Below are 27,444 nucleotides of genomic sequence, written 5' to 3'. Positions count from 1 at the left end.
TGTATGATTTTTCTGTTTGAAATAAATGAATTAAATCAAATCAAAATGGATGAGGACCCATAGAAGTCATCTACAGGGTATGTCGGTCTATTTCTCACACAAAGCTATATGGAATATGAGACTGGGAATATTGTGCATGGACTACTTTGATGAGACTTTTATGGTGCTTTTGTGTCCATTTTGAACCCTGAAAGCACTAGTCCGCTTCTTTGTAATTGCATAAAAAGACCAACCAGAATATCATTGAAACTGGTTCCCTTTGTGTTCCACGGAAGAAAGAAAGTCATACAGGTTTGGAATGATGTGAATAAATGACATGAACTAATAAGCTTATGTTGCAGATCCACATGGCACCCAATCGTTGTATTCAATTTTTTGTCTCTCTGGACAAATCAAGAAAATTGGACATGCTATTTTTATTTTTTTTCCATTTGGCTTGACAGATAAAGAGGTGATTCAGCGTGGCAGGGTGATAGAGAGGGGAGAGGTGGCCGTCGGGACACAGCTGGTTCAAGCCATTCCTCCCGGTCTCTTCTGGAGGTTTCACATTACGGTTCATCACCCAGAGTATGTCAAGTTCAACATCTCACTCACGCGGGACGCTCTGCTGGGCATCTACGGCAGGAGAAATATCCCACCTACTCACACACAGGTAATCGCATAAAATCTCTCGAGTTTCTTTCATTAGGAGTGTGTTGCACATTGATTTATGTGCTGTTACATTGTGTAAAATTATAGTAAAAATGTCAGAGTAATGCAATAAATTAATATTAATCAATTCATTGGAAAGAAAAAAAATACAAAGACCTGATTTTGGCAAACTGTGCAGAAATGATGAAAAGTGGCTTTAAATGTTGCTTGTGTTGCTTCCTGATCATTGAACATAAATCATTTGCCGTGTCAAGCATAAATGTAGTTAAACTCTGGAGATCCCTTTGCTCAAGCTGCCAATGCTTTTACAATATTTAAAAAACATGTACAAATACAAACATGTATATCCAGGCATTTTCACAGCACTCTTCAGGTCAGATAGCGCAAGGAGTTGCATGATTTTATATGATTTAATGACATATAATCAATATATAATTGATAATAAGCAGAAGGAAAAAACAGTAATATTTCCACTGAGCATTTTTTACTGATACAGTAAACACTCACCGGCCACTTTATTAGGTACACCTTACTAGTAATGGGTTGGACCGCATTTTGCCTTCAGAAATGCTTTAATCTTTCATAGCATAGATTCAACAAGGTTTTTGGAAAAAAAATTTGAGATTTTGGTACATATTGACATGATAACATCACACAGTTGCTGCAGATTTGTCGGCTGCATATCCATGATGCGAATCTCCCGTTCCACCACATCCCAAAGGTGCTCTATTGGATTGAGATCTGGTGACAATGGAGGTCATTTGAGTACAGTGAACTCATTGTCATTGTTCAAGAAACCAGTTTGATATTATTTGTGCTTTATGACATGTTGCATTATCCTGCTGGAACTAGCCATCAGAAGATGAATACACTGTGGTCATAAAGGGATTGACATGTTCAGCAACAATACCCAGGTAGGCTTGCCACGGTGCTCAATTGGTACTAATCGGCCCGAAGTGTACCAAGAAAATATGCCCCACATCATTACACCACCTCTATCAGCCTGAACCGTTGATACAAGGCAGGATGGATCCATGCATTCATGTTGCCAAATTCTGACCCTACCATCAGATTGTCACAGCAGAAACTGAGACTCATCAGACTAGGTTAAGTTTTTCCAACAATCTTCCATTGTCCAATTTTGGTGAGCCTGTGCGAATTGTAACCTCAGTTTCCTGTTCTTAGCTGACAGGAGTGGCACCCGGTTTTTTTTGGGCCATTCTTTGTAAACCCAAAAGATGGTTTACAAAGAATGGTCCATGGCTTGGTTGTGGGTGAAAATCTCAGTAGATCAGCAGTTTCTAAAATACTCAAACCAGCTCATCTGACACCAACAATTGTGCCACATTCAAAGTCACTTAGGTCACCTTTCCTTTCCATTCTGATGCTGGGTTAGAATTGCAGCAGATCTCCTTGACCATGTCTGCATGACTAAATGCATTGAGTTGCTGCCATGTGATTGGCTGATTAGAAATTTGTGTTAACAAGCGGTTGTACAGGTGTACCTAATAAAGTGGCTGGTGAATGTATTTATAAATTTTGTGCTTGTGCAAGACAATGATCGTGTGTTAGCAGATATATTCACAGTATTTCCTTTAATATTTTTTTTCTTCTGGATAAAACTGTAATTAAATATTTTTAAACATTTTTTTCAGGTATTGACATGGACAGCTATTGACATATATATATATATATATATATATATATATATATATATATATATATATATATATATATATATATATATATATATATATATTTCATATATATTTATATATATATATATATATATATATATATATATATATATATATATATATATATATATATATATATATATATATTTTTTTTTTTTTTTTTTTCAATTGGCTTCAGAACAGCCCACTGTTGTCCAATGTCTTGACTAATTAGCCAAGTTAAGGCTTTAAATTGCATTTTAAACTGAATATTATCTACAGTCTTTATTAATCTTACTAATTATTATGAATTTAGTCATTACAAATGGGTTAATAAAACTATTATGTTTAAAGATGTGTGGATAAAAAAATCTCATCTCATTACAAAAACACTGGGGAAATGTTTGTAAAAGAATTTAAATTTCACTAGAGAGCTAATGATTTTGGTTTCAACTGTATATTTATACAATATATTTGTGCCCAGGATTTAGCATGACTGATAAAACCTTGTTTGTAAACGTCGTCTTAGTGCATATTGTTATGACTGGCAGATAACAAGGAGGATCAGGAGCGTATCTAACGAGGTGCTTCAGACGACCCCAACATGCTAATTACATCTCATTATTCAGGATATCATCCGAGATTAACTGTTCACTTTGCTGAAGAAATTAGAGCCCGGTGTAATTCAATTTAAAGCGCCTCATTTGCATACAGGCTTTGCAACACGTAGGCGGAGGCAAAGCAAGAAGACTGGTTAATTGTTCCTGTTTAATGAAAAGGCTTCTTTTGTGTGTGCATGTCAGAATAGAGATGTTTACACTGCCACAGCTTTCGCGAGTCTACTTCGGTGCTCGCAAGTTCATTTCGCATCCGTGAGCGTGTGTATGTGTGTGTGTGTGTGTTCACCGAGGCCTGACAGATCGCTACTGCACTGAGACTGTCAACTCCATTGCGGCTCCCACGATCGTTCCTTGGTTTCTTTGGCTGTCATTAAAAGCAGTGGGGCTCTGGTGCGACTGCTGCCCTGCTGGCTCCTGCCTGTCAGCGTGAGAGTCATTACAGTCGATAGGGCTTCAGTGCCTCCACCGCTTCCAGAGTGACTCCGGAGGAGGAGAGGGACTCATTATAGCCAGAGGGTTCTGTAGTGCCTCGGAGAACGCCGCTCATTGATGTTTCTGATGTTTGTAACAGCTCTGTCTAAACACTGGCAATCCCCCCACCAAATACAGACAGACAGACACGCACGCACACACACACACACACACACACACGTAGACGCCACATATCTTTTCCAGTTTCCTTGGAGATAGATTCATCGCACTTACAGGATGGAAGTGACACAGTAGTGCGAGGTGATGAGACAGACGGCGAACACAGAGACACTGATCGCGAGGATGACTCAAACGAGCGCAGATGGTGAGCTGGAAACGTCTGGATGTAAACGTCTCGTATTAGCGGCCACTCCAGATGTGTGTGTGAGTTTGAGCGTGCGTGGCTGGCTGTGTTGGCTCAAACTGCAAGTCTGATCTTGGCATGGGAAAGAGATCGGATCTTGTGTCTGCTGGTGACCGGTGTTAAAGGAGCAGTGGGAAGCTAAAGAGTTTTTGGAAGACACTCATGCTTGATATCACTAGAACTGGAAGATTTATAAAGCTTTTCCGCCAGTGGTGAACTATACTTTAAATGGGCCTGTGCAACTAACCGAAATTCAATTTTTATTTCGATTTTGGTCCCTAATTATTTTACATACTAATAATGGGGTTTATGTAGGGATGGAGAGTCGACTCCAAAAGAGTCAATTCCGCGACTCTCAATGGACCTATTACCGGAATCAACTTCCAGAGTTGAGCATGTTTTTTTTTTAACCCTCCCGAATGAAGCAGTTACATGCTACAGTTATAATTCTCATTCTCCAGCATGATGAACACCAAAGATGCCCGCTTTAAACGCGTGTTCACACGTCCTGTGCTTTTGCTTTTGAATTTTATGACCACGAGCACTTTAGGCTATTATAGTGTTGGGATGAAGTTTGCTTTCACTTTCAAATTCCTATAAAGCACACATTTTTGCATTTTCTTTTTAAAGATGGTCTGCCTGCAATGTCAAAGATGATCCGCCTGCAAAGTTTTTTGTGTTATAAATTTAGTATATAGGCCCATTCACAACCGTGCTACATCAGAACCTTCTCCTCCAATCAGATTGGCACTTTTGTTCACGTGCACAGAGCCGCTGAAGTTACAGTAAACATTACTTGGAGGCGCTCAAGCCCAAAACTGTCAATGTGAGCGCACATTAAAGAAGATGCCCAGAGGCGGTATGAACGTGGAGCTGCTTATTGCACTGGTGAACAATAATCATTTCTTCATCGCTAGAGCTGGAACTGCTACTTGAACCATCCATGCTTGTTCGAGTCACCAGTAACTTTAACAACTAGCATGTGAACTTCCTCTCTTCCTCTTCTTCTGTGAGCAGGGTGTCAAAAGCTTAAAGTTGTATAGCGCCATCTAACACCAAACAGGGATTTTGCATACTTTTCTGTTTGACACCAGTAAAAATCGATTAGGTTTGAATCCAGAAAAACTTTGCATAAATCGCTGACGATAAACTCAAACGAAAAGCATCCCGATGTGTACGAGCCTATACTTTAGCACTGCAGGTAAAATTATGTTATGTTATTGGCTACTGCTATATGCTCAAGTAATTAATTAATTAATTAATTAATTTATTTATTTATTTATTTATTTATTTATTTATTTTTCACAAATAAATAAATAAAACAGTCATCATAATGACTGAAAAATAGCCAAGATTTATTCATTGATATAAATGCTGATCATGTGGTTGTGGTTTTGTTTTGGCCCTGAACCCACTTAATTTCACTTCTAATATTCATTCTTCTTGTTTATTTTGTAGATAACTACAAAAATACATCAAAATAAAGAAACAAATTATAGCAAACAAAATTCATTTTAAAAATGATTTTTTTTTTAAATATCCGTGGTTAAGTGTTTAAAAACAGGTCTGACTCACTGCTTTTCTTCCAGCGTATGCTGTCTCATTAACACAACCTTCTCAAATCAATGAACAAACTGCACAAAACAAACTGTGATACTTAAAAGTAAAGTAATAGGCTATTTCAAAGTAGGTTACACTTTTAAAAAATCACATTTTTGAGAGAGAGGGCAATATGATATGCTTGGAGGTCTGTCACGCTACTTTTACTTTTTATTTTAGGTTTGTTAATGTATGAATTATTCAAGTTAAACATTTTGTGTAGGGGTTTTAATATTTATGGTTATTAAATCTAAAATTTTGCTATTTTGTTTATTGATCGGTTAGAGCATCTGTTGCCATTAAAAAAAAAACACAGAAATGAACAACTGCAAATTTGGGATGAGCTTTGCGTGAGTCTCCGCTACACCAGAATATTTCGTTCACTTGCTTGGCTTGGTTTTCAAGTATCAAAGATTCATATAAAGAAGATATTTAGACTACTTTATTATTATTTTTTAAACGCTGTTTGTAGGATAATTTTTTTTTTTATTTAATGAACTGCTGCACATTTTTCATTAAATATTTCAATAATAAAATTTTCTGTCTCCAAGACTGCAATGTAATTTTCTAAATTTTCTAATTGCAATTAATTGTAGTAATAGCTAATGACAGCACCTGAATTTAAGCAGTTTTAAATCTTTTTTTTATGCTTTAACAACCAAATGCTTAAGTATATTTAACTGAATGTATTTAAATTACTTTACAACAACAGTGCTGTAAAAGGAAATTGAACATTGTCACATAAACCTTTCACTGGAAATTGATCATTGATTGAAAAACACTAGCTGATCATATAGCCCATTGAGGTCTAATTATTAGCTGTCCACAATCTTTCCTCAGTTTCATGTGGAAATAAGTAAAATTATGCAATGGGACATGCTTAGATTTATTTATGTTTTAAATGTAAAAGAGAACTTAGCCTCAGAGACTAACAGAACATGCACATGTAAAGTCATCTTTTAGCTTTTGTTACCTGCCTGTTATGGTTAAGCTAATGCAGACATGTGTTGAAACGCAGTGCTTAGTGATTATTAGTATAAAACTTTATGTAATGAATGAACATAAAAAGTTGAGTATGACAATGCATGTGCAGCACTGTCGTATCCGTGTAGCTCTTTTAGTGACAGTGGATATATTCCCTTTGCCTTTTATCTTTTTAACTGCCCCACCAAGAAAAAAAAAAACTCCTAATGTCACTATGACACACTCAATGCAGTTTTTTCCAACACATCCCATCATTTCTAAAATATCAGCCTCTACCAAATGGTTGATAAATGGTTTTATTAAAAAAGGCAAAATATGGCAACCATTGGTAGACCAGGCAGGTTAAGTGTTATTTATCAAACAAAAAACAAGGAGAAAATCACTCACTGCTCTTGACTGAAGGGTTGTTGAAGCTATAATTAGAACAAAATTTTAAGTCAGTGATTTACAGTAAGGACTATTCTCATGTTTTAGGTTTGATTTATATATTTTTTATTGTATTTATTCAATATATATATATATATATATATATATATATATATATATATATATATATATATATATATATATATATATATATATATATTTGTGTGTGTGTGTGTGTGTGTGTGTGTGTGTGTATATATATATATTTGTATATATGTACATACTGTTTGTAACAAAAAATTTATGTTTATGTTTGTTTTTTATAATTATATATATATATATATATATATATATATATATATATATATATATATATATATATATATATATATATATATATATATATATATATATATATATATATATGAATGTTAGAGGTGTGAACCTATACTTGTCTCACGGTTCAGTTCCGATTATCATGCCTTCGATTCAGTTCTATTCGATATCTCGGTGCATCACGGTGACACACAGACACACAGCACCACACTGTCTCTTATTCAAACACATACACAAACATAGACAGCACCTAACAAACAAACACACAAACACACACTTAAGCCCTCGCAACAGGGAGAGCTCAAGCTGAGCGGAGCAGAAAAACGAAAAAAAAACGAAAAAAATAAGCACTTTTCCGACAGTCCCTTACTGAGAGCTCCTCTCAGCGCGAGCTCTCCCTGGCTAAACACATATTGCGAGGGCTTAAAGGGAACAGTGCTGTCGAGCGAAAAAAAAGAAAAAGACTGCTGTGAAACATAACCAGCTTTGTCTTTTTGTAGGAAACAAACTTTAGATGTTTTTAGGGTAAAAGTTTTTTGAGTTATTGATGTCTATAACTGAATGTGTGTCATGAATATCGAAAACAAAACCAACTGAACCGCGCTCATTTCTGGCACCTGCCTGGATATACAGCGTCCTAAGCATTTGCCTATGGTGCCTACTGTATGCCACGGGCCGGCCCTGAGTTGGCTGAGTGTTGTAAATACTCGCGCTCACCTTCCCTCGCGACAGAGCGCATAGGAGATAAATGACGTCAGTACATAATAACCGGTTATGATTATTACTGAACCGATACCGAATTGTCCGCGTCTGCATCGCGGTGCACCGAAGAAACAATTGATTTTGACACCCCTATCGTTGTTATTTTGCATTACTTGTTAATATTATTTTATATTCATATGATTTAATGTTTTGTTTAGTGTTTTGCATTTTTTGTTTGTTTGCTAGTTTTTGGAAAATTTTGCATTGTAATATTTATTCATTTTACTTACATTTGATTATTTTACATTTTTTGTAAGTTAACACTGCAATTCTATTATTATTAATTTATAAATTCTATTATTAATTTTTATTTTATTTTATTATTTAATTGTATTTTTATTTGGTACTGCAGATCCTTAATTTGCTTACACTCTTGTTTATCTTATCTGAAAAATCTATTACCTTTTGTTTACTTTTATTAGTGAATTATTTTCCTTCTCCTTTTCACTACGGCTATTTCTTTTTATTCTTATATATCTTATCTATTGTCTATTTATTTTTTCATATATCTTTCTAAAATACAACACGATAAATGACATGCATTAACCTGTGGAAGCTTCCTACAGGAGCATATAATGAACATCTTCTGTACCAAGGTTATAAAATAAAGCGGTCTAAAAATAGAATTCCAGACATCAAGGCTTTCAGTGGATTTGTCAGACACACTCCTGTTTCTCTAGATGAATGTAATCTAGTGTGAGTTATTGCCAGTGTTGGGTGGATATACTTGATGTATTTTTTCCAGTTCTGTAGGTTGCATGTTTTGGCAAGTTCTGGCCATATAAATAGAAGCTTGTTTTCTTGGGGGAGTCTGCCAAGGCTGTCAGCATCACCAAGGAGACACAGGCTGTGCAAGGAAATACTGAAGTTATATATCCGAGTTATGGCTGGTCAATGCCAAGGCCGTGAATTGAATTGAATTGTTCTTTTTAACACTATTTATATTAGCTACGCATGTCCTCTTTTTTCAGTTTGACTTTGTGAAGTTGCTGGACGGGCGACAGCTGATAAAGCAAGATTCCCGGAATGTCAAATCTCCGATCGCTCCTCCGCGGAGTCTCCTGATGTCTGCCCTACAGGAGACGGGATTCGTTGAATATCTTGATGTTGGCACCTGGTACTTGGCCTTCTATAATGATGGCCGCAAGATGGAACAGGTGGTTGTGTACAGCACGCCCATAGGTGAGACATATTTTTTTCTTATTTATTTGAATTATTTTGTTTTTAAAGTGCCCCTATTATGCTTTCCAAGTTTTAGCTTTCACCGTTGTTGTGTAATGTTGCTGTAAATGTGACATGTCTGCAGTGTTTTAAAGAACATGATAAATAGAGTTCTTGTTTTCTAGAAGAAAGAATTGATTCTGAAGTGCCTGAAATAAGTCATCATTAAATCCACTCTTAATACCTGCATAAACCTATGAAGGTTTGTGATCAATTTTCATTTAAAGAAATGCGAGGCTGTGTTGTTCATCATCACATCTGTTTTGACCCTTAAACGCTGAGCTCTTAAGGGTTTGATTTGTGTTATCAACATGTCGAGATACTGTTTTTTTGTTGTTGTTGTTTATTGTTTTTTTGTGGTGCAAAAACAATTACATTATTACAAAGCTTGAATTAATAAGGTAAAAACCAAAAAGATTTGTACTGCTGGTATCACTGTGTTCATGCTGTTTCTTACAGTACAGTCAGGCCCGTAGAACGGGGGGGGTTCGAGTGGTTCAGAAATACCAACCCTCACTGACAAAGGTCCAGAATTTGTTGCATACATGAACTAATTTTGTCTTATTTTGACTGCTATGCCATCATAGTAAGTAGTGAAAATAATCAATCAAAAAGATTTTAAGATCAAGTGGAATCCTCTGTTGGCTGTTGCTTTGGTGTGCACAATTATTTTTCATAAGTTCAACATAGAGCAAGAAAATATACAATCTACTGTATATTTCACTACTGTATTGTTTTTAAATTGAGAAAATATTTAAAGTAACTTTAATTCTAAATCTTGTACCCTGGGAAAAAAGACCAATGAAAAGGTGTCAAGCACCAAAAGTGGCATATATAAAAATTAATTTGAATACTATTTTGGCTATTGTTGTTATCTATGAACTTTCAGATGTACTTTTTTGGTTATCATGACCCTCCGACAATCTATTTCAGCTAAAATAGTGCTTTAAATGTCACTAAAATGCAGTATTCAAATTTCATAATTAAATAGTAGCCTAACTGAGCCCTATAAATGCAGAAAACTCCACTTTTTGAGAAAAAAAAAAGAACCACCCCTTTCACCAGGCTGGCTACGGGCCTGACAGTGGTCCCTCGTTAATTGTAGGAGTTATGTTTTAAAAATAGGCCGCAATAGGTTAAATCCACGAAGTAGTGCCCTTTATTTTTTACAACTATTATAGATGTTTTAAGGCTGTAAAACCCCTCACTACTACACTTTTCTCAGACAGGCATTTTTGTTTAAGTTTGTGCTTAAACACTCGCGCAACTTCTACCTTCCTTTAGCATGTCCAGAAGTCCAACATTTTGTGTGATGGTTAGCATCTTCCTCTGCCTTTTGGGTGCTACCGCACGTGCCTTTGACAGCATAGAATGTTTCGTCAACATTGTGGTGTTTGTTAAGGAGAAAACAAACAGATCAGCTCTTCAGAGTCCCACTGCTAGTGATCAAAGATTTATGTAAATTTGTTAAGCTGAACGCATTCTGTACTGTACAGGAGACACGGCATGAAGGAGATTGATTGACAATGGTCTACAGCCATTGAGGGCGCAGAATGTAATGCACTAATCAGGGCACAAAACACAATGCGCTGTAAAAAAAAAAAAGTCAAATTGCACACAAAAGGTGCACTACGTTATGGTGAGGAACCACTGTATATACGTACAAATTTTAGTTTTTTCTTTTTGAAGTTTAACAATTGTTAATATTTTATTGTATTAAGTTATTTTGTTTTATTTTGATTTATTTTATTTTATTTAAATTTATTTTATTTTATTTTTGGGAAAAAAATGACACTGTGAAAAATGATGCTGCTCCAATGTATATTATGGGGAAAAAATTGTTGTTGTTTGTTTGTTTTGTTTTTGTTTTTTACACTTTAGATGTGAAACTATTGTAGAAAATGTCCAAAACTAAAGTATTATTCTTTAAAACAGGATAATAGGGGCACTTTAATGCAAACTAAATCATTATATATGTTGTGTTACGTGTATAAATGTGTGCACATCTTTAGAATAAATAGATTAATTGCATAGTAAATTGTATTGTGTTTGTGTGTCCAGAAACAATAGACGGATGCTCCACTAACTGTAATGGCAACGGAGAGTGTGTCGCCGGACACTGTCACTGTTTTACTGGGTTTTTAGGACCAGATTGTTCAAAAGGTAAAAAAAATAATAATACTCAAACACATTGACGTAACTGCTGCATAATCACACAAATATACATAACATAGTCATACACAACATGATGGCAATTAAGCACAAATTTAAAATATTATTACATGTAAGTATGGATGTACAATAATGGTATAATTTCAGTTATACACCAAAAACAAAACTTTCATTTTGACAAAATATTACATTCACAATGCCACACAGGTGCCATTTAACCGAAAAACTCATTATCTAATTATGAATGTTTGTGCTAATTATTATTATTATTTTTTTTTTTTTTGTGTGTTAATTTCAGACTCATGCCCGGTGTTGTGTAGTGGAAACGGCGATTATGAGAAAGGAGTGTGTGTGTGTCACACTGGATGGAAGGGGGCAGAGTGTGAGGTGGAGGAAGGCCAGTGTATTGATCCCACCTGTTCTAACAATGGAGAATGTGTCAACGGAGCCTGTGTGTGTGCTCCTGCATTCAAGGGCGATAACTGTGAGCAAGGTACGGCAACACACACTCTGACACACACACACACACACACACACACACATACACACGCACACTCACATCTTTCATTAAAATGTGCTCATCATTTGATGGACGAGATTCATTTTTAGATAGAAAAATTGAGTTTGAAGCACAAATAACCCTCATCTGCAACACCACCATCAGAGTAGAGTGCACAAGTACGTGTGTGTGTGTGTGTGTGTGTGTGTGTGTGTGTGTGTGTGTGTGTGTGTGTGTGTGTGTGTGTGTGTGTGTGTGTGTGCAGAGCTTCTAGTCCATCTTCACAGCTTGTTTATGATGAATGTCCTGTAATTGGATTTTAAACACACTTTCTCCCCTAACCATTAAGCTGAAAATTCATTGCCACCATTTCGGTGATAGAGAGAGAGACAGAGAGAGTTAGAGAGAGAGACTCAATTTAATCCCATGTAGATCCATCCACCAAATTAGCTTTTCCATCAGACACCTTCCCGCTGCACGCGCACACACACGCACACACTGAAGTGAACATATTGTTGCAGTTGTAATTGGAATTTACATGTTTTTTTTTTTTCATAATAGGCTTTGGTGTTTTCGTGTTTCACCCTGTCTGCCTCTGTCTTGAGTATTATTCAGGCAGAGTTAATTTTTAAAATGACGTTTGAGCTACAAGAGGATGCCCTTGATTTCATGTAGTAATTCACACCAAATGGGAGTTATACAATATAGATATATACCATAGGAGGATACGATTTAAGTTATAAGACATGACCTAATTCCTCTCCCACATTTACATTTATTCATTAAGCAGGCACAGTTTGCAAATGACGAACATCAAAAGCACGTATGTATATTTTATGTACACCTGTTTAATTATTTCTGAAGGACACTGAAGGCTGGAGTAACGGCTCAGCTTTACCATCACAGAAATAAATTACTTTTTAAAAATATATTAAAGTAGCAGCACGGTGGCTTAGTGGTTAGCACTGTCACATCACAGCAAGAAGGTAGCTGGATCGAGTACTGGCTGGGCCAGATGGCATTTCTGAGTGGAGTTTGTATGTTCTTCCCATGTTTGCATGGGTTTTCTCAGGGTGCATCGGTTTCCACCACAGTCCAAAGACATACGGTATAGGTGAATTGAATGAAACTGAACTGGGCGTGGGGCAAGGCAGTGGCGCAGTAGGTAGTGCTGTCGCCTCACAGCAAGAAGGTCGCTGGGTCGCTGGTTCAAACCTCGGCTCAGTTGGCGTTTCTGTGTGGAGTTTGCATGTTCTCCCTGCCTTCGCGTGGGTTTCCTCCGGGTGCTCCGGTTTCCCCCACAGTCCAAAGACATGCGGTACAGGTGAATTGGGTAGGCTGAATTGTCCATAGTGTATGAGTGTGTGTGTGAATGTGTGTGTGGATGTTTCCCAGAAATGGGTTGCAGCTGGAAGGGCATCCGCTGCGTAAAAACTTGCTGGATAAGTTGGCGGTTCATTCCGCTGTGGCGACCCTAGATTAATAAAGGGACTAAGCCGACAAGAAAATGAATGAATAAATGAATGAACTGGGCGTAGTGTATGTGTGCGAGAGTGTATGGGTGATTCCCAGTACTGGGTTGCAGCTGGAAGGGCATCCACTGCGTAAAACATATACTGGAGTAGTTCCATTCCACTGTAGCAAGAAGCAAAATGAATGAATGAATGAATGATTGAAGTAGGAAACAGTCATTTTATTCCTTGTATTTTTAACCAAATAATTATTGAGCATGTTAGAATTGCTGATGTTTTTACTTTTATTTATCTTGGTGTTCATTTCACGCATATTTAAACACAAAACTGCAATACAGATGTGGCATTCAGAAACGCGCGTCTCAGGGAACAGATTGACATGACTAACGCGGTAAGCTGCAGCAGTTAGGGAAATTCTCTGACTCAGGAAATACATTTCCAGTAGGGGCAGCCAAGCTTCATTCACAGTAGTGGCCTGTTCTAAAAGTGACTCGACGACGCGCGTGGGTGACTGTTTCTCCGTGGAAGGTGTAGGTGATTTCTCCATGTTTTGTTCATAATTGCAAGAATTGAATACAATGCTGTGCCTGGATAATTGTGTAAGGTTTTTTGAAAAGAAAAATAGTTTCATTTTACACACAGTATTTCCGATTCGCCACAGCCATGGCTCTAATATTAAATTTTTTGACTGTGTGCCTACATACAAAACTTTTCACAGAGCTCTGTTAAATGTTCTTTGATTAGTTTTCAATAAACTGTTAAACTGAAACGAAGGGTAAAATACAGGTAGTCATTTAATTTAATATAGTTTATAATTAAAATGTAGTATTATTATTTAAAAAATATATATAGTTTAGTATTATATTTTAATATTTTATTATTTTATTATTTATATTTTATTAATCTATAAACAAAATATAGTAATTCAATAGCCTATATAGGCTAAAAAATATAACATATTTTGTAATTAAATAAATATTCGCAAACATTTGAGCTGGGTTCAGTTCTTTGTTCCTTCATTTAATTTTAGGTTGTTTCATTTTTAAAAATCTATTTATTTAACTTGGTAATTAAATGCTGTTTTGTTATTTATTTTTGCAATTTCTTTTTGTTAAGTTTAAAATGTTTGTTCATGGCTCGGTTCACAACTCTGTCGATGCCACAAGCAGCTGAGTTTCTTTCTTTATTTAATTTGGAGATAATACAAAATATTAATACAACAGAAAGGCATAAAACTTTACAAACTGCATGTCCACTTTTTCTCAACACAATAGTGTTATAGATTTAGATAAAATAGCCTAAGCTATAGTGAAATCATTTAAAGAATTACTTTAGGCTAGCCGCAGCAGGAAATGAGGGGATCCGCAGTAAAAACCACACCCATTTTTATTGTCTATTATCTATAAGTAGTGTGAAATGTAATCTTAATTGTGTTTAATGTAAAAAAAATATATATATATTAATAATAATAATAATAATAATAAAAAAAAAAATAAATAAATTAAAAAAAAAAATATATATATATATATATATATATATATATATATATATATATATATATATATATATATATAGTACATAATCATTTTGTGATGCTCAAATACTTTGTATCTATCTGTTGAAAAAATAGACTTTTAGTGTTTCAATCATAACTCATTTTGTCAAAAAACATTGTGTTTTTTTTTTATATCAGTCATCTAACGATTTTTTGTTTAAAACATGACAGTAATTATCAGCTTATTTGTCTCAAAACAGTGTTTTTTTTAACTCAAATGTTATTCTGTCTGGAACTAATGAAAAAAATGGTTGATAATGAAGATGGACTAGACAGCAAAAAGAATTCCGCTGTAATTATGATGTTTGATGAAGGTCGAAAAATAGGAGGTGATGCGTTGTGAAAACAATAATATACCTCAATCACATGCTTTCCTGTTCGGATGGGATTAGATGTCTCAGAGGTAATTTGCACCACAATTTCTGCCTGAGTTGTGAGAAGAAAAACCCAGACGTGTTCGATTCAAACTGAATTAAAATCATGAAGTACATCAGCGAAGCCGCAGTTTTTCGTAACCTCCTCTGGGAAAACTAGCATGTCTGAAATGTCTTTAAATGCACATACACCCTGCATGCACATGTAATCAAATCTATGAATTACTCATGTATGTATAAATCTCTGTCTGTCTGTGTGTTTGGTTGTGTGTCTGCAGTGGACTGCAAGGATCCGTTGTGCTCAGGTCGCGGTGTGTGCGTTCGTGGCGAGTGTGTGTGTTCTGCAGGCTGGGGAGGGGAGAGCTGTGAAACGGCACTTCCAGCCTGCAAAGAGCAATGTTCAGGTCATGGGACGTACCAAACACAGACGGGAGGGTGTGTGTGTGAACAAGGCTGGAGTGGCGAAGACTGCGCCATCGGTGAGTTACAGTCAAAATACACACAACAGCAAGAGTGCACGTCTGCTTATCATTTGAAATTACTGTCTTGAAAGTGCTTTTCTTCATATGGTCATGCATCTCTCTCTCTGATTTTAGCTTGATTCGCTTACTGTTGACCCCTATACCTCGCAATTTAATTGCTTTTTTAGTTTAGATCAATGTTTCTCAACCACGTTTCTGGAGGACCACCAACACTGCACATTTCCATGTCTACCTAACCAAATAAACTTAATTCAGATCACCTGCTCATTAGCAGGGCAAGTTTATTTATATAGCACATTTAATACAGATTGGTCATTCAAATTGCTTTACATAAACAAAATAAAAGAAACAATAAAATAAAAATAATTAAAAATGATTAAAACAGAATAAAATGTATTAAAACAGGTAATAAAAGAATGAAAATGAAAAGAAAGCCATAACTGTGTCGGACGGAGCACAGTGCTTATTTAGTGAAGGCGCAGCTAAACAGATGTGTTTTATGACTTGATTTGAATGTGCCTAATGCTGGAGCACATCTGATCATTTCTGGAAGCTGATTCCAGCAGTGGGAGACATAATAGCTAAAGGCAAGGACTGAAAGAGCTGTAATGGCTGTAAAAGATGAAGGAGACATCCAAAACCTGCAGTGTTGGTAGTCCTCTAGGAACGTGGTTGAGAAGCACTGCTTTGGATTATCTACATTTTTTTAAGTAATCTTTTGTTTATTTTTTTATTGGATTTTTTTATTTGCAAATACTGCAGATGAATATCAAATACAGAGCATTAAAATAAAAGTGAAACAATACAAAGCAAATTAATACAATAAACAAATAACCTCATATAAATTATATACCTCATAAAAATTATAATATACCAAACCAAAACACATAAAAAAAATTGTGAAAAGAGGGTGGGGTGGGGGGGTTGCCAATAATTTGTCTCGTTACAAAATGACACATAATAAGACACGTTCCCCATGTATCAAAATAAATTTCCATCCTTCCATGTAAACCAGAAAGATTTCAAAAGCTGCCACTCGTCCTAACTCTGAGATCCACTGAAAGATTGGAGGTCTACTGGAAGATTTTCAGTTTTGACAATCACCCGTCTGCCTAGCATGATACAGCTCTGTATCCACTGTGATTCAGCTTTATTTATGTGGACTATTATATATATATATATATATATATATATATATATATATATATATATATATATATATATATATATATATAGTATAGTATAGTAAAATGCTAAATGTAATCTTTAAAGTATATTTGATGAAAAAAAATGTAAAATAATAATTCCTTAAATTTATATAGCTTATTTCTGGACAATCAAAGAGATTAAATGGTTAGGGAGCCACGATGGACAGAGACCAGTGGGCAAATTTGGCCAGGTTGCCAGGGTTAAAGGTTTTTTTTTTTTTTTTTTTTAAAGGACAGCTTGGGATTTTTAACAACCACAGAGAGTCAGGACCTCGGTTTAATGGCTCATCCGAAAGTCAGCGGTCACTGAGCAGTATAGAGTCCCCATCAATATACTGGGGCATTAGGACCCACAGAGATCGCAGGTGGAACACCTCTTGCTGGTCTCACTAACACCATTTCTAGCAGCAACCTAGTTTTCCCATGTGGTTTCCCAACCAGGTACTGACTAGGCACAGCGCTGCTTAGCTTCAGTGGGCGACCATGTGAAAATTGCAGAGAGCTAGCTGTTTTAAGTAAAATAAATCTTATCTTCAGCAAGTTGAATAGCTGCAAATGTACGTACTCATTTTGCGATGCCTAATTACTCTAACTTTTAAAATGATATTGTATTGTTCTAAATTGATTTTGACAAAATAGTTGTTGTTTTTTTGCTAACAAAACCTGCATAAACACAAAGTGCACATCTGCTCATCGTATCATTTGTAATTCCAGTCTTTAAAGTGCTTTTTCATCATTTGGTTATGCATCTCTCACTCTGAAGTTTCTGATTTTAGTTTTATTCAATTACCATTGACCCCAAAAAGTCAAAATCCAGTTCTCCTCCTTTCTGACAAAGTAAAGTAAGGGTGTCTGTACTGGAATATGGATCGTCTCTTAATTGTAATCTGATATATATTGCAAACTGGGAATGTACTTTCTTTAATAGAGAGAAAACGAATTGGTTCTTATTGTCTGATTGATTGCGCTTCTCGTAAATGAAACCTGCTGGACTGTAGAAGTTGCTTGTGTTTTACAGATGGAGGGAGAGGACTGCAGTTAAATGTGAGATATATACCAGGCACTTTCCATGAATACGAAACACTTTGGTATCTCATTACTGGTTTAAAAGCTTTAGATGCCCAAATCCCATATTTTTTGTTGTGAGAACTATTAGTATGTCAGGTAGGGTGTTATCTAACATAAAGTTAACCTAGCATGAAGAGTAGCTGGTTGTAAACATGCTAAATGTGAAGATTTTAGTGTGTCCCACCTCTATGGGCTTCACATTTATAGCAATATCAAATAATTAAATCATACAGTGTCATAATTTTGACTTTTATTATTGTTATTATTATTAGAAAGGGGCCCTGTACTGATTTTTACAGTGTTGGGATGTTGTTTGAGTGTAAAATAGAAAAATCTGAGTTTAAAAGCATACATTCTACTTTTAAGACAGGTAACAGTTTCTGAAGTTCCATGAAAGGAAATGTAGTTTTCTTATGGGAATGTACTTTACTGGAGCGTGTTTCTCAAACAACGAAATAACATGTGGCTGAACTATCATAGTGCATTGCATCGTTTGGGAACAAAGCAATGTAGTGACAAATGTTTCCCAAAACTGTAGTTGCTTTGTTGCAGATCCAGCTGTTACAACACGTTATTTATAATGCAAAATGATGCTCTAAATGGGGTGAAGTAACAACTTCTTTAGAGGAAAAAAAAAAATTGTGTACATTATATTGTCTTACATGCACATACATTAAAAAAAAAAAAAATCAATATTAGTTTCAGTAAAAACATGCACTGGTTTTCCATATTAATTGAAATGTATATAAACGACACATAGGGCCTATGTTTCCTTTACAAATATTATTGACAATATTCCATATTTTATTCTAAAACATAAAACTATTTAGCTCACACATATTCTAATCTCATAAATAACTCCTTAATGGTTGTAGTTTACACTAGGCTATTTGTTAAAAAAAGAATAAAAATCTACATAATGATAATAATAATAATAACAACAACAATTACTATTATTATTATTATTATTATTATTATTATTAAGTAGGATATTGTTTATTTTATTATTATTATTATTATTATTATTATTATTATTATTATTATTATTATTATTATTATTATTATTATTATTTAAAGTCTATTTTTACAATTTGACACATTTAAACCACAGCAGAAATGTTCTAACCAACAGGTCCATGTCATATACAGTACAGTACAGATACACTACTATAAATTAAAATGATTAACTTCTGTTATATATTTTTGTTTTCACAAGCTTTGAAGACGTAATGTAAATTCCGCTTTTAAAAAAGAGGTAACGCATAGCCTTTGTCATGAGCTACGACTGCGTGCAAACTGGCATAAATGTTTTCAAAGTGCACAATGAAGGAAGCGCAATTGTCAATATGAAGATCGTTAAAACTGAACTGTAAAAGAATACTTTGTAAGCAAATTACACCTAAGGAGTTGACTTTAATGTTTTCTTTTTTAAATCCATCAAAGTTTAAATGTTGGAACATTCTACATGAATAGGGCATAGGAGAGATAACTGGGAATAGAACTCAACCATGTTTCTAACTAGAGCACTAGGGGTGTAGTTGCAAGTTTACAAGTTTGCAAAGCAGTTTGTGAATGTTCGTTTGAAACGATGGCTTTGGGAAACACCAAATCAATGAACTATGTTTGTATGGTTAACCCTGTGACCTTAGTTGGCTAATGATGGTTTTGGCGAACACATTCCAGCATGGCATGCTGTAAATAATCTGTGAAATAGCCAAAACTTCACAGACACATTATTTGGTCACCTGAGACATGCATAAAAGTTTGTTTAAAAAAAAAAAAAAAAAAATATATATATATATATATATATATATATATATATATATATATATATATATATATATATATATATATATATATATATATTAATCAAGTACCTTAATAGGATCTATTGTAACTTTTTGTAACAAACTAAATCTCATATTCCATTTTTAGTGTCACCATTGCCATTTTATCATGTTAAGTGCATGATAGGACATATAAGCATGTTTACTTAATATTTTTGGTAGTAAATAAACATAAATACCTCATCTAAACAATTTTATTGGAATGTACCACCGGTTTCAACATTTCCTGGTTAACCATGATGATATTAAATAAAAGCTCTCTTTTATTGCTGAGAGATTGCTTTTCTCCAAGATCAGCAGGATTTCGTCTCGTTGCCTTTTGGCCACTGGCTAGAAAATGAGAGCATTTATTAAATATTATATTATCAAAATGCAATATTTATCAAAATGCATGAATTTTACAGCACGAAACTCCCCATTTCCATGGCAGAGCAGTTAAATTGATAATGCGCGTATTAATAAACATTCGGGTTTAATGTCATTCCCGTCATTTCCAGACATTTATATCTTGCGTATGATTGAGAAGAAGAACTCTCGTCCGACGTGCTTTATGGAACAGCAGGGATAATTTGTTTTGAACGGTATGAGACGTAGAGGGTGATAGAAGTGAGAAAGACAGAGGAGAGGCTGTCCAAACTCGACGCTCAGTGCTGCAGTTACAGCGGAGAAATGTGGCAGCTGATTTTAAGTGACTTTTAAGATATGAAAAACTGTCATCTCTGTTTGACCCGTCACGAATCCTGTAAGTGCGCATGAAGACAAAGTCATTTCGTCTGAGGGCCGGAGAGCAGACATATCGCATTGGTTCAGGAAAATTGTTTTTGTCATGAAACTCACCAAACTAAATTCTGTCTTGGATGCCGGACCACTGTAACTTTTGGACAGTTTAGGCTGGTGTGTGACAAATTGGGTTGTAGATGAAGAGATTGCTCTTCACAATTAAAGCTGTTCCCACTTATATTTATTGTTTTGATTAAGCTCTTTAAGGATATGCTTTTTGTATTTAGTTTAACCAACATTTTTCATTAATATAAGTCATTTTATCTAACAGTAATGGTATATTTCACAGTATAGTTATTTAAATAGCTATTTATTCTATTAAAATCAACAAATGGGTTAATATAAGTATACTTAAACATTTCACAAATGAAAAGGATTTTTTCACCTTGTTAAATATGATATGGATGCACAATATTGGATTTTTGGGATATTTTCTAACCCTTTTGGCTGAACTAATGCTGCTGTCTTTTCTGTTTTGTGTTTTTAAGAAGTGTTATTTTACAGGTTAGTTTTCAGAATCATGTATGATTTTTGTATTTAGCTTCTTTTTAGCTTCTTACAATAAATTAAATTCAGACTTGTGATTTTATGACCCCAGTTAATGCTTTGCTTCTAGATATAACAATATTATTTTTATTACCCTTTGCCCCTTTTTTATTACCCCTTTATTATTTTACCCTTTTTTGCCCTTATAATATTTTTATTAATATTTTTAATATTACCCTTTGCAAAGGGTACCTAGCACAACAAAAGGGTTCCAAAAGGCGGAGATAGAAGCACAGCTGAATGCTATTGGTTTACAGAGATAGGTCACTCGCTCGTAGACAAACAGGAGAATAAAAAACAAAGGAACCGCCATTTTTAAAAACACAGCCGAGACATTGAACATTATAATATATACATATAATAATGTAAAACAATAATGTATAATAAACAAACCTTGTTGTCTTCTTGATGAACAGTCACAAAGCCAAGAAGAACAAAATCTTCTGTGTCCTGTTTTTGTCTTACGAGCCTGTCTAAAAGTGCGAGCGGTTTCACTTCTCCAGAGAGCTCACCGCGCATCTGTATATTCTGTATGGAAATAACAAACTTCTTGAGCTGATGATAATAATATACGCTTGATTATTGAAGTGCATCAGACATCCGATCCTTTCAGAAACAGACAAAAGCGAGAATAAAGCACAAAAAAACAAAAAAAAAAAACAAAGGAGAAGCAGCAAAGGAGCAAATGATTTTTTCAGCAACCTAAAACATGAACTATTGGTGCTATTTTGGCAGTGGAAATGCAAACCTGTTAGCCTGATAAAGGTTACCTGTACGGACCCGTACCTTACTGTATCACTCAGTGGAAACGGGCCATAATACAGCATACCCATTATGAAATTCTCATTGGGCAGGCACTAGAACCCAGCGGGAGGCTGCTTGGGATTAATATTAAAGTTTGTTTGGTGTCACAGTCAACAATTCAATTCTTTTTTCTTATATTCTGACCAACATATAAAACAAGGCTCAACATTTTATGACAAAAACCAAGTTATTTTTAAATTGTACATAAATTTGCCTAGTCTAAGGTTTACAGCACCTCATCATTGATGTGAATCAGTCATGTTACTAGATGGGCTTTAGGACCTGAAAGAGACTGTTAGCCAGCAGAGGCTATTCACCTTATTCTCAGCTGTCGAGTGGGCGCTGCCATTTGAATCTTTTTGTCTCGCGACTTCCGGTCACATTCACTTCCATTCATTTTTTGACGTTAACAACTGCTCGTTACGCTGCTTGATGTTGCAATTTAATATTTTCTTATTATAATATGCTACTTGGTCTGTGTAGTCATGCAAACATTTGTTTGTTGAGCAAGTAGTTTGGCCATTTTCTGCCGTTTATTATTCCTAGTCATTTCTCCCATAGGCGACTGAATCGGAAGTTCTAAGACAATCGCGAAAACAGGCGCACTTCCGCATTTTAGAATAAGGTCAATAGCACTACACAAGTGACTGTTTACTTTTGGAGGGATAACCTGCATGGAGTTATCCTGTATTTACAATCAGTAACAGATAAAGTTCAGCTCAGATTGCTGACCTGACTTTAGTATGAGTGTTCAGTCAGCACTTCTCTCAGCAGTGTCTTGCTCACACACACAATGCAAAGGAGTAAGCCACGCCCACTTATTTACATGTCACATAGAGTAAAAAATCTATTATGGTTAACAATTTATTCTGCTTGAATGATATATGCGGTCATACCACTCTAGCACTTTGTGTGCCCATAATTTCCAAGTACTGCTCAGTTAATGAAGTGAATTTTGATGAGTACTGTAAGAACTCTGCCATCTAAAGCCTGGTGTGGCAACAAAACGGCATGGACCTCTGAAAAGATGGGCTTCGGTCAGCTTTCAAACCACCTTTTTTTTTTTTTTTTTTTTTTGTGGTTTACCTAAAAAGTGAATGCAGAATAGACCAAAAAAAAAAAAAAACATGCAAACAAGCCACATTAGACCATAAAAAGACAGAATTCTGTTTTGTTTTTACAGACACAATGTTGCTTATTACAGCTCAATACAGACATCCAAAACAGATTGTCTTACAGCAGATCTTCATTTGTGTGTGTGTGTGTGTGTGTGATGAGGAATCCCTGCCTCTGATTTGACAACTTCACGAGTTCCCGGCTGCTAAAAATACCATCGGATGTACACACACACACACAACAAGCGCTTTTAGCCCAGCACACAGCAGTCTTTTTAATGTTTGGTAAATTCAGCTGCAAAATTTACATCATTAAAACAGATTTTGTTTTGTTTTGTATCCAGCTTCAATCTTAAATTAACAGTGTGGAGGCTCAACAAACTGGAAAATACATATTTCCTTTAAACCAAACTAAAGGGATTTCAATTAAATATTTGTATTAAATATCCATGCTGACATTACAAAACAGTTATAAACAATAAGAAATATATCATATATAGTGCTTTCAACCAGTGTGCTCAGCTTGTTTGCCATTCACCGGTCACTCCAATCAGAATGAGTGGGGAAAAGTGGCCAAACAAGGTTTCCCTACTGGAGGGATGAAACAAACCGTGACGACCGAGGGCAGCCATGCCACTGATAGAGGAAAAGAAGCTGGGGCTTCAAGCACAGATTGTGAACACACACCACTAAATTCCTCCGTCCAATGCATAACCCCAGCAGGAAGAGAGCAGTCTCGTCATGGTACAGTGCCGCAACCAGCTGTGTATCAGCATGAACCACCAACAACACACAGAAAATCACCGCCACTCAGTTCAAAAACGCCCATATACTGTATGTTTGCTACAAAATGGAGGAAAACAATGCATAAACTGCTTTTGACGTGCAGCAGCGCTACTTAGTAAACACACACTGCTTCATGCATCCAGTCAGTATGAAATCTAAGACTTTGCTTGAAGGGAAACTTTTTGAGTGCACTTCTAAAGAGATGGTTTGATGATAGATGGCAATGAAAGGTAACAAAACTCTGTCATTTTTTTTTTTTCAGAGGTTTGCCCCGTTCCTTGCAGTCCACATAGTGTGTGTGTTGCTGGGCGTTGTCAGTGCGAGGAAGGGTGGGAGGGAACCACTTGTGACAAACAGCCCTGCCATCCAATCTGTGAAGAGCATGGAGAATGCAGGGACGGGCAGTGTGTCTGTCAGCCTGGTTGGGAGGGAGAGCACTGCACTATTGGTAAGTTCTTATAAGTTAATGCACACTGACAATAAGACATTTGCATTAAATCAGCATACAACAATGATTTCTGACACGAGACTGCACTGATGACTCCTGAATATTCCAATAGTATTTGGATGAAGCCTTTATTATGCACTCAATACATACACAGTACACTCAATGGAGCTAGTGACATCACTGTAATCATTGCATGCAGCTCAGACTGCAAGTGCACCAGGTCTTTGCCAGCATGTCCTGGAAAATTCGGAAAAGTCCAATTGACTTCCATTTGACTTTCCACCAGGCTGTCATACAGACTTAAAGTTGAGCTCATTTAACTCAGACTACCAATCTGCCAATCACTGATGATCTTTCAGCCACACGCTAGCAACCACTTACAGCACCCTAGCAACTTTCCCATAGACATCCATCATAAAAAAAACTGCTATTGACTTTACATTAGACATACAAACAACATACTGATCATATTAGCAACATGGCAATTCATACTAAAAACATACTAGCAAAATGCTAATTCATGCAAAATTCATGTTAAAAACATGCTTGTTTATACTAAAAACATGCTAGCATCATGCTAATTATACTAGAACCATGCTAATAATATGCTAATTTATGCTAGCAACATGCTAGTTCATACTAGAACCATGCTAATTTATGTTAGCAACTGCCTTGCAACTACCCAAAGCACCTTAACAACTCCCTAGCAACAGCTTAGAACACCCTAGCAACCACCTTGCAACACCTTAGCTACAACCTAGCAATACCTTAGCAACCACCCTAGCAATGCCTTAGCAATCACCTAGTAACAGCTTAGCAACGATCTAGCAACACCTTAGCAACCACTTTGCAATGCCTTAGCAAACACCTAGCAACCACTCAGAACACCCTAGGAACCACCTAGCAACACCTTAGCAACAACCTAGAACACCTAAGCAACTGCTCAGCAACCACCTAGCAACACCTTAGCGACCTCCTAGCAACCATCTAGCAACACTTTAATGACCATCTAGCAACGCTATAACAACCATCTAGCAATAGCTTAGAACACCCTAGCAACCACCTAGCAACACCTTAGCAAAGCCTTAGCAAACGACTAGCAACAGCTTAGAACACCATTGCAACCACCTAGCAACACCTTAGCAACGATCTCGCAACACCTTTGCAACCACATAGCAACGCTTTAGCAACCACCTAGCAACACCTTAGAAACAATCTAGAACACCTAAGCAACCACTCAGTAACTGCCTAGCAACACCTTAGCAACCATCTAGTAACACCTTAGAAATTGCCCAAAAACACCTTACCAACCATGTAGCAACGCTTTAGCAACCGCTTAGCAACCACTCATAACACCCTAGCAACCACCTAGCAGCACCTTATCAACCACCTAGCAACGCCTTAGCAACTGCCTAGAATCCACTCAGAACACCTTAGCAACCGCCTAGCAACACCTTAGCAACTACCTAGCAATGCCTTAGCAATCGCCTAGGAACTACTTAAAACACCCTAGCAACCACCTACCAACACCTTAGCAACCACCTAGAACACCTTAGCAACCACTCAGAAAACCTTAGCAATGGCCTAGCAACATCTTAGAAACCACCTGGAGCACTCTAGCAATGCCTTAACAACCACTCAAAATACTAGCAACCACTTAGAATAACCAAACAACTGAGTAGCAATGCCTTGGCAACCACCTGACAACCACCCGGAACACTCTATCAACTGCCTTCCAAGAAACAATTCATGCTAGAAACATGCATACTAGAAACATATATGTAGTTATAACTGTTTCAAACCCATTCAATGATGTAAACTTTAAATCTATTTTAAACTTTGAGAATAGGACTTTCTCAAGCCACAAAAAAACTCTGTCTACGAACGTTACTTTTCTAGTTGGATTATAAAGTACAAGTTCTGTGTAGGCCCGCGTTTAAGTGGAAGTCATATGAACTCAAAAACATCTGTGTTTTCTTTATGCAAGAATTACTGGTATGTTGGAACAGGTGTACTGTTCATTTCTAGAAACTTCTCTGAGATGACGATGCAATTACATTCATCAACACACTGTAGCGCTCAGCTTTTATTGCTCATTTCAATCTCTATAATGTGATTTTAATGTCAGGAATGATTGCAAAAGTTGGCACTTCTAAGAAGTTGGCTCAGAAATGCTGTGGCATGTGTTCTGTTTTGTATTTAGTACATGACTGTTTATGACTATGACAAGAAAGAGTGCTGTTTTTATCAGAGCAAATCAAATATGACTAACAAAATAAATATTAAAATACATTTTAGACAGAACTTTGTCAGTGTTTCTACCTTGCACTTTCATAAATGATAGTACATAAGGTATCATGGGTTTAGTTTCTTTGCAAAAGGTATGCATTTGAGTCAATACTGATACCTAAAAGGTAAATATTAGTACCTAAACTGAACAATAGTATACTTTTTGAAAATTGAAGGCAATAATAAGTAACATTGTACTAATATGGACCCTTTAGGCACAAGCATGTACCTTGTGACCGCTTGTGTTGCTTTTTTTTTCTGATGGTGTATTTTGATAATGAAATTAAGCTGCTAAACCGTTTCCCAATAAAATCACACAGCAGTGTTTCATGACTACATTTTTAAATGACCCTGATCAGTCAATGAGCCATTCATGGAAACTGCTACTTTCTTAACTCCTGAATGAATCAGCCACTTTGAATGAATCACCTGAATGAATCATTACGTGAATAAATCATTCAGATCTACACCAACTTCTGGCAATATTATTTTTTCCATTTAAATCTTAGTATCATTTTCCTCATGATTTCATATTTAAAACATTGATATCATAACCTTATTCGCACAATTCCCATTGAAAAGTAATCCATTTATACCACCTCATTAAACTGTCAGTGTGAATGCATCTAGATGTCACTTTAAATGCAGATTTGATGTCATTCTGTAGTGCTAAGATGGATTTTGTTTACACAGATTTAATTGGATTTTTACAACAGCTAGTTATTCATTCTCATTAATAAAGTATTCAGAGGAAATCTGGTCGGTCTCATTTACATCTATTTATGAAAATTTGGTAGATTTGAATTATGAATGAATGCAATACAAGGTGTTGTAGAACTACAACACAGAATCAAAATATCAACAGAAAGAACAAAATATGATTTCACAATCAATCTGTGACACTTGTCCACTATAAATGCAAGGGATGTGCCACTTTTGATTTATTTTT

The 27,444-nt window shown here is 35.8% G+C and overlaps 1 protein-coding gene across 5 annotated transcripts in view; it reads left to right on the top strand.

The window, feature by feature from the left end:
- tenm1 (teneurin transmembrane protein 1) overlaps positions 1-27,444 on the top strand; it is a 542,406-nt gene that overhangs the window by 430,243 nt on the left and 84,719 nt on the right. For all 5 annotated transcript variants that reach the window (XM_087253398.1, XM_087253395.1, XM_087253397.1 and 2 more), the window contains 6 exons: positions 444-652; positions 8,801-9,011; positions 11,112-11,213; positions 11,521-11,715; positions 15,401-15,601; positions 24,021-24,206. In XM_087253398.1, coding sequence (XP_087109524.1) covers positions 444-652; positions 8,801-9,011; positions 11,112-11,213; positions 11,521-11,715; positions 15,401-15,601; positions 24,021-24,206 — 1,104 coding nt within the window. The remainder of the gene's footprint in view (positions 1-443; positions 653-8,800; positions 9,012-11,111; positions 11,214-11,520; positions 11,716-15,400; positions 15,602-24,020; positions 24,207-27,444) is intronic.

Source organism: Danio rerio, chromosome 5 (assembly GCF_052040795.2).
Source record: "Danio rerio strain M-AB ecotype USA chromosome 5, GRCz13ab, whole genome shotgun sequence".
In the NCBI taxonomy this organism is placed as follows: Eukaryota; Metazoa; Chordata; class Actinopteri; order Cypriniformes; family Danionidae; genus Danio; species Danio rerio.
This window is presented reverse-complemented; position numbering and strand designations above follow the sequence as displayed.